The sequence below is a fragment of the Solanum verrucosum genome, unplaced genomic scaffold (assembly GCF_900185275.1).
Source record: "Solanum verrucosum unplaced genomic scaffold, falcon-dt-bn FXZP01000257.1, whole genome shotgun sequence".
Lineage (NCBI taxonomy): Eukaryota > Viridiplantae > Streptophyta > Magnoliopsida > Solanales > Solanaceae > Solanum > Solanum verrucosum.
In genome coordinates, this window is record NW_026020539.1 from 5136799 (window position 1) to 5145489 (window position 8691).

Sequence of the window (8691 nt, forward strand, 5' to 3'; positions counted from 1 at the left end):
CCATTCCAACCAAAAGTAGAATTAGCTCTTTTGTGATAAGTTGAGTATAAGCAATCTTCAACATTAGCCGCGCCAATTTGAAAGGGAATCAAAGGTGTGTAAACACGAGTGATTGTGAGTTCATTTTCACTAATGCTAACGTTGTTGTTTATTGTTTTTGTTGACTATTTCTTATTGCTAGGTACCATGGAAATCGGAAACAAAACCTACCCATCGAAGGGAAAGGTTACCTTAGAATATTCCATGAGGACTCCTACTGAAGAGAGTCGGATTATGAGGATGTTGGATGGAAGCTTGGATGAGTTTAGAGGTCGTCTATCCGAGAGAAATCTAGACTGACCAAAGTGGAGGATGAGATTTTAGCCAAAGAGACAGGGTTCACATAACCATTTTATGTGGTAACACAAACTATACCTAGGAAGGCCATGATCAATCACGAGCAAACGGAGAATATCTTCTACTCCAAGTGCCTCATCCAGAGCCAAGTATGTGTTTTGATCATTGACAGTGGAGGTTATGCCAACCTTGCTAGCACAATTGTGGTGGACTACTTGAAGCTTCCTACCAATAAAGCATGCTAAGCCATACAGACTTCAATGGTTAAATGAGGAGGAATTGAGGGTACATGAACATGTGTTGATTAAGTTCCAAATTGGGAAATATCATGATGCACAATTTGTGATGTGATTCCTATGCAAGCTAGTCGTGTACTACTTGGGGTGCCTTGGCAACAAAGCCACGCGTCAATATATGATGGAAGGCACAACACCTATACCTTCAATAGCTAACACTAACCCTCATGCCATGACGATCTTGTTTGTTTGCTCCCCCTAGGGTTTTCAAGGTATGGATTCGAGGACGAATCCTTTTAAAGAAGGTGAGAATGATGTAAAATGGATTACATCATGCCTATCCATTCACGAACTTTAATGCTTTTATGGAGTGTTCAAAAGGATGGAGGTTGTTTGGCATGTATGGATGCCAAGGGGGGAGTTCCATACGTTGCATGGGAACATATGCATCATGAAGGAACTCCCAATTGGGCAACACCATGCTTGGATTATAGCTTGGAGCGTGGAAGGCCTAACGAAGCGAGGAGGAGCAAGTGAAGAATGTGCTCCATTCGACGAGATGGAGAACTCTTCGGTGACTCGCCAAAGTCCTTTGCCGAGTGCTCCCAGTATCGCCAACTGCCCAAGGAGCTACAAAGGGGAAAACTGCTCACTAGGCGAGATGAAGACCATTGGGCATCCCCGAGAGGACTGGGGGCGATGGTTCCCAGACTGCCCAAAGTTCCAGTAGCTTCCCAGCCAAGGCAAGTAGCAGAGTTCTTCGCCAAACCTATTGGGCGCATTGCCGAGTCATTAGGCGATCCCTACGTGGCTCGCCCATTGGCCCATTTTGGGTCACCTTTGGGCCATCTATGTAGTAATGCCTAAAACTTTAAATAGGCCTTTAGAGTTTCATTTTAGGGTAGATTGATTTTGAAAATTGTGGTTGTAAACATAAACTCCTTGTGTGAGTGTTGAAAGCTTGGTAAGATTTTGCTGAACCTTGTTTAGAAACGAAGGTTTCTTGGGATATTGATTGCCTCGAGGTCTTCATAAGAGTTAGATGCTTCTTGACGGATTAACGAGCTGAGGTCTTTGGGTTTAATATACCCTTAGGTTGCTCTTTGTTTCCTCCTTTTGTGTCTATTTATTTATCCAGATTTGGTACTTGTTAGGATCTAGATTGGAGTTTATTGGATTTAATACATCCTTTAGTTCCCAATTGTTTTTTATCTTGTGTCTCTTCTTCTGTGTTTCTTCTTTTCCGCTATTTGTTGTGATTCTTCTAGTGAGAAATTACATCATTTGCTATCAGGGCAAGGGTTAGAATCGTTCCTACGACTTCTAGTCTTGGGTTGTAACAAAAAAAAAGCGTCAAAAACGTTTTCTAGAAAACCCCAAAAATATTTTGTTCATTTCAGTCCTGTTTGAAGTTTCTAAGGTTATATTAGTGTTCCCTAACCTTATTTGAGTTTAGATCTGAGATTTGGTGAAGTTTGGTTCACTATTGAAGTTTCCACCATTGTTGGTTGAAGAAGCTTTGAAGAAGACGAAGTGGGTTTTGAAATCTGGAAGTTTTGGCAAGGAATTGAGTGCTAAAAGGTTTTGAGGTTTGTTCCCTATATCAAGGAGAGCATTTACCTAAAGTTTCATGAAATTCCGAGCAAAAAAATTTCGGGGTTTAATTTTGGATCTTCATAGTGTTCTTGAAGAATATTCAAATCTTCAATAAGGGAATATTTGAAAAGGAAAGGGTTTAATTTCAAAAAGGATGAAAGAGAAAGTGTTAAAGTGTTTGTCAAAAAAGAATTTACAAAAAGGGTAAATACAAAAGGCAAAGGAAGACGGTGGGACCACCAAAGTTAAATTTTCGGAGCCTTGCGGTTGTAGCTTGATGAATTTGGGCAAATCCCGACTTGTATCTGATAACAGCAAGGTTAAGGGAGATCACAAATAGAGAATTAAATATTAGAATGCGGAAGCACAAAGAAAAGAAACAAAAAAACTAAATAAAGATATGGGAAATTCGAAGGAAAGATCCACGAATTTCCAAAGATTAGATGTTCTAAGGCCTTGAAAAGATCCAAGTAACAACGTATAGATTTATGGAAGAAATCTAACGCCTTTACTTGAGAAAACGAATCAAAACGATAGATTCGGATCTTGACCGCTTTATGAGTAACTAAAGACAATAATTAGTATGTAGAAACTAATCACCTTCTAAAGAATACCAAAAAGAAACCAAAGATATCACAAGAAGAAGTTACTTTATACCTTAAACTATGAAACTAGTAAATGTTTAAAGATAAATTCTCAAAGAACAAGTCACAAAGGTTCAAAGAACTCTCCCAAATATTATTAATATCAATCTAAATTGTCTTTAATGAATGAAAAGGACTCCTATATATAGGAGAAGGGAAAAACGTCCAAGAAGCCAAACCCTAAAAAAACTATTACAAGGAATCCTACTCTAGAAAGGAAATAAAGTAACCTAACTAGGAACAAATTTAGTACTTCTAGGAAAGCATTAAATGGTACTTAGGAGACCATAAATAGACTAAGGAAAATATTAATAACCTATATATAAATAAATAAATAAATAAATAAGGTAAATCCCAACTAGGAAAAGAATCTTGACAATCTTAGAAAGTTTGACTAGTCTTCTCTCAAAACTTGGGCAGAAAGCAACTCTTGTTGTGGCTGATTCTTGGACTCTTCTTGACCTTTTTTGCACGAAATTGGACCTTAAAATTCCTCATCTTGGGCTTGAATTTGGGCCACCAAATAATTGTAGCATTTGGACAATTCCTCTCCCTTGGGCTTGAGCTCTTCTTCCCCAATAAGAAACCTTTGGATCAGCGATTGAAGCCCATTGAGCTTATCATTGAACTCCTTGGTTTGAGATCTTGTTATGGGCCTCCTTGGAGTTTCTAAAGCGTCATCCTTGTCCTTCAATGGAGTAGAGCTTCCTTGGATGCTATCATTCCCCTCTTCTTGAAGAGAATTCGTCCTCGAATCTAAATCTGCATCATAATGGGAAAGATCAGAAACATTAAAAGTAGCACTAACTTGGAACTCACCAGGAAGATCAAGTTTATAAGCATTGTCTCCAATCCTTTCAAGGACTTTGTATGGCCCACTTCCTCTAGGATCTAGTTTGGTCTTTCTTTTGGAAGGAAATCTTTCCTTTCGCATATGCACCCAAACCAAGTCACCAGGTTTAAAAACAACATATTTTCTGCCCTTATTCCTTCGCAATGCAACTTCCTTGTTCTTCTTTTCAATTGCAAGCCTTGTTTGTTCATGAATTTTCTTCATCATATCAGCCTTTTTCTTACCATCAAGATTAGCAAAATCATTAGTAGGCAAAGGCAATAAATCAAGGGGGTAAGGTGGTTGAATCCATATACAACTTTAAAAGGAGTCTTACCAGTAGAAGAATGGAAGGTCCTATTATAAGCAAATTCTACAATAGGTAAGTAATCTTCCCAAGAAGTCAACTTTCCTTTCAAAATAGCCCTAAACATGTTCCCTAAAGTTCTATTAACCACTTCCGTTTGCCCGTCCGTTTGTGGGTGACAAGATGTAGAAAATAGCAATTTAGTTCCCAACTTTCCCCAAAGAATTCTCCAAAAGTGACTTAAGAACTTGGCATCCCTATCACTAACAATAGTTCTAGGTATTCCATGCAATTTAACCACTTCCTTTACAAACAAGTCAGCCACATGAGATGCATCATTAGTCTTTTTACATGGGATAAAACGAGCTATTTTAGAAAATCTATCTACTACCACAAATATACTATCCTTACCATACTTAGTCTTGGCAGCCCCAATATGAAATCCATAGAAATATCAATCCAAGGGGAATTAGAAACAGGTAAAGGAGTATAAAGACCATGCGGCAATGTTCTAGACTTAGCCTGTTTACATTCAAGACAATAAGAACACACTTTTTCAACATCCTTTCTCATGCTAGGCCAATAAAAATGTTCAGAAAGTATTTCCAGTGTTTTGGGTACACCAAAATGTCCCATTAGCCCTCCACAATGTGCTTCCCTAACAAATAGTTCACGCAACGAGCAGTTAGGAACACATAATTTATTTTCCTTGAATAGAAATTCATCTTGAAGATTAAATTTCTCAAAAGGACCTAACTTACATTCAGCAAAAATCTCACCAAAATCAAATCATTAGCATAGAGGAACTTGATTTGGTCAAAACCCAATAACTTTGAAGTAAGAGTAGAGATCAAAACATACCTTCTTGAGAGTGCATCAGCAACCACATTCTCCTTTCCTTGTTTGTAAGCAATTACATAAGGAAAAGTTTCAATAAACTCTACCCATTTAGCATGCCTACGACTAAGTTTACCTTGGCTCTTCAAGTATTTTAATGACTCATGATCAGTCTTGACCACAAATTCTCGAGGCCACAAGTAGTGCTGCCATGTAGCTAACGCCCTCACCAAGGCATATAGCTCCTTATCATAAGTTGAGTAGTTCAATGTTGCTCCACTTAGCTTTTCACTAAAGTAGGCAATTGGCTTGGAGTCTTGCATCAAAACTGCACCTATGCCCTTACCAGAGGCATCACACTCAACTTCAAAAGACTTAGAAAAATCAGGCAATTGCAAAAGAGGCGCAGAACACAATTTATCCTTCAGCAAGTTAAATGCATCATCTTGTTCCTTTCCCCATGTAAAAACCTTATCTTTTTTAATAACTTCAGTTAAAGGAGCAGCAATGGTGCTAAAGTCTCGCACAAACCTCCTATAAAAACTAGCAAGTCCATGAAAACTCCTAACTTCAGTTACACTATTAGGTTTAGGCCATTCTTTTATTGCCTTGATTTTCTCATCATCTACTTCAACTCCCTTAGAACTGACCACAAAACCTAAGAAAACCACACGATCCACACAGAAAGTACACTTTTTGAGATTAGCAAATAAGCGCTGATTTCTAAGAACTTCAAAAACTTGTTTTAAGTGCTCTAGGTGTTCATCCAGATTTTGAGAAAAGATCAAGATGTCATCAAAATACACCACAATAAATTTTCCATGGAAATCTTTAAAAACATGATTCATTAGTCTCATAAAAGTGCTTGGTGCATTAGTCAAGCCAAAGGGCATAACTAACCACTCATAAAGTCCATATTTGGTCTTAAAAGCAGTTTTCCATTCATCTCCAGGATTCATACGAATCTGATGGTAACCACTCTTTAGATCAATTTTAGAAAAGATTTTGGAACCATACAGTTGGTCCAACATGTCATCAAGACGAGGGATAGGATGGCGATACTTTACCGTTATCTTGTTGATGGCTCGACAATCTACACACATCCTCCATGTTCCATCCTTTTTGGGGACCAATAGGACTGGAACAGAGCATGGGCTCATACTCTCTCGAACAAATCCCTTTACAAGCAATTCTTCAACTTGCCGTTGTAATTCTTTGGTCTCTTCAGGATTGCTCCTATAGGCAGGCCTATTAGGAAGTTGAGACCCAGGCACAAAGTCTATTTGGTGCTCAATCCCTCTCAAAGGTGGCAATCCCTTTGGAGTGTCATCAGGAAAAACATCTTCAAAATTCTGCAAAAGAGAAGAAACACTATTTGGCAAAGAAGGAGTTAGTTGTTCAAAATTAATCAATATTTCTTTGTAAGTAAGTAGTATTATGGGCAGTCCCTCTCTCCTAGCATTCAAACACTCTTTGGCTTTTATATAAAGGCTCTCATTTTTCTTTTCCTTAGCCTCTTTCCTCTCACCAAAACATTTTATTTTTTTACTCACACCCTCTTTTACCTCTTTACTTAGATCGCTGCCCTCTCTCTCTTTCTCTCGGCCATCTCTCTTTTTTTCTATCTCTTGGCCTTTTTCTTTTCCCTCAAGCTCACTTTTTACCTCTCCCTTTTGTTTTCCCATTGTTTCCCTCAATCGTTTTTGATCTTCAAACACTTGAGAAGGAGATAATGGTGCAAGAGTATACTTCTTACCATTATGCAGAAGACTATACCTATTCTTTCTCCCATGATGAGTAGTATCCCTATCATACTGCCAAGGTCGGCCAAGTAAAACATGACATGCTTGCATTGGAACTACATCACAAAGAATCTCATCTTCATACCTACCAACATTGAATGAAATCATGCATTGTTTGTTTACTTTTACTTCTCCACAATCATTCAACCATTGGAGCCTATATGGGGTAGAGCGCTTCATGCATGCAATTCCTAGTTTATCCACCAAGTATGAACTCACCACATTTGCACAACTTCCCCCATCAATAATCATAGAATAAGTCTTCCCTTTTATCCCACACCTAGTATGAAACAAATTCTCTCTCTGCCCTTCATCAACACTACCCAAATTGATAGTCATAATTCTCCTAACCACCCCAATTATACCATCATTAGGCAATTCCAAATCATCTTCCTCACTTACACCTTCTCCCTCTTCTTCTTCCCCCTCACTTTTTTCACTCTCATATTCTCCATTCTCTCTAAGTAGGATGTTTCTTCTACTTGGACATTCATGCATCATATGCCCCCTTCCATGACATTTGTGACATTGAATAGAACTTGAAGGTTTAGAAGATTTAGGATTAAAGGTTTTACCTCCCTCCTCAACCTTACCTTTACCTCTATCATCTTGAGGTTTGGAAGGAGCTTTCCCCTCTTGAGTTGACCATGGCTTCTTAGAGATAGTGTTTGGTCGACTTCTCCATGAGTTATTTTGCTGCTTTTTCTCAATTTGTTTTTCAACTTTTACAGACAAATCAACTAACTCATCTAAAGTTACATATTGTTGTATCTCTACTACATTAGCTATTTCTGTATTTAAACCATTTAAAAATCTAGCTATTGTAGCCTCTTCTTCCTCCATGCAGTTAGCTTGGATCATAGCCATATCCATGCTTTTGAAGTACTCATCCACCGACATGGAGCCTTGCTTCAAGCGTTGAAGGCGAGATTGTAGATCTCTTTGGAAGTATGATGGAATAAATCGCTTCCTCATTACCCTCTTCATCTCTGCCCACGTAGCAATAGGTGGTAACTCCTCTTGCAATCTGTCCCTAGCAAGCTTTTTCCACCAAGAAGCAGCATAATCAGAAAACTCAACAACACAAGTTTAACTTTCTTACCCTCAGAGTAGTTATGGCAATCAAAGATGGCTTCAACTCGTCTCTCCCAATCAAGGTACAAGTCTGGATCCCTTGTCCCCTTGAAAGATGGCATCTTCATCTTTATACTATTTATATTATCATCTTCTACTCTACCTCTTTGTCCCCTCCTATCTCTTCTTTCTAGATTAAATTCAACATCAAAATCATCATTATCATATTCAGGATTTACAAAAGGGATATGGGGTACATTCCTTCTAACTTGGGGTCTAACATTATTTGGGGGTACAACATTATTCTCCCTCCTAATTGCAGCTATGGTGTCATTCTGCTCGATAATCATATCCCTCATCTCTTGAAATTGAAGGGTCCATCTCTCAAATTGTTGGTGCATAGCTTGAAGGGTGAAGTCGTTCCTTCCTTTGACCTCGGCTTCTAAACGAGCCCTTTCCTCATCACCACCTGAATTAGACATCTAAAAAAAAAAAGAATAAATGATCAAGTATCACACTTTTAATATGGCTTTTACCCTCTTTTAAACTCACCCACACTTGCCTTTTTCCACTCAAAATCACCTTTGAACGAGAATACTTTTGTAGATTTATAATTAAACCAAAACGTGTATCAAGTTCGTAGTAATAAAGTATGGAATCTTGGGGTACAAAAGAAAGTAAAGAACTAGTCCTAGAACAAGTAGGATTTAGTTGAAACAAAACGCGAATAAAAAGGACTTATTTTAGAATTATAAGAACAAGAAAAAAAAATTCCTCTTATTCTTAAAGGTCTAGAATCCCCTCTTCTTGCTACCTTCTTGCTTGGAAACAAATTAATGCAAAACTTGGAGATCAAGTAATAAGATTTCTAGAATGGCAAGTAATAAACTTTCTTGGGTATCAAGTAATCAAATTTCTTGGAGAGCAAGCTATAACTTTTTTTTATTATTATTTTCTGTTCACGCTACTGTTCACGCTACCAAAAAAAAATTTTTTTTTTTTTTTTTTTCACGACGCTACTGTTCAC

General features: G+C 37.9%; 1 protein-coding gene across 1 annotated transcript; it reads right to left on the reverse strand.

Moving 5' to 3' along the window:
- Positions 1 to 3568: 3568 nt before the first annotated feature.
- Positions 3569 to 7583, reverse strand: LOC125809932 (uncharacterized; the record flags this gene model as incomplete). The annotated part of the gene is given in 7 exon segments (XM_049489464.1): positions 3569 to 3574; positions 3642 to 3761; positions 3899 to 4374; positions 4377 to 4692; positions 4809 to 5446; positions 5888 to 6144; positions 6595 to 7583. Coding segments are annotated over 7 exon segments (2802 nt in total), but the record flags the coding sequence as incomplete, so codon positions are not given.
- Positions 7584 to 8691: the final 1108 nt, after the last annotated feature.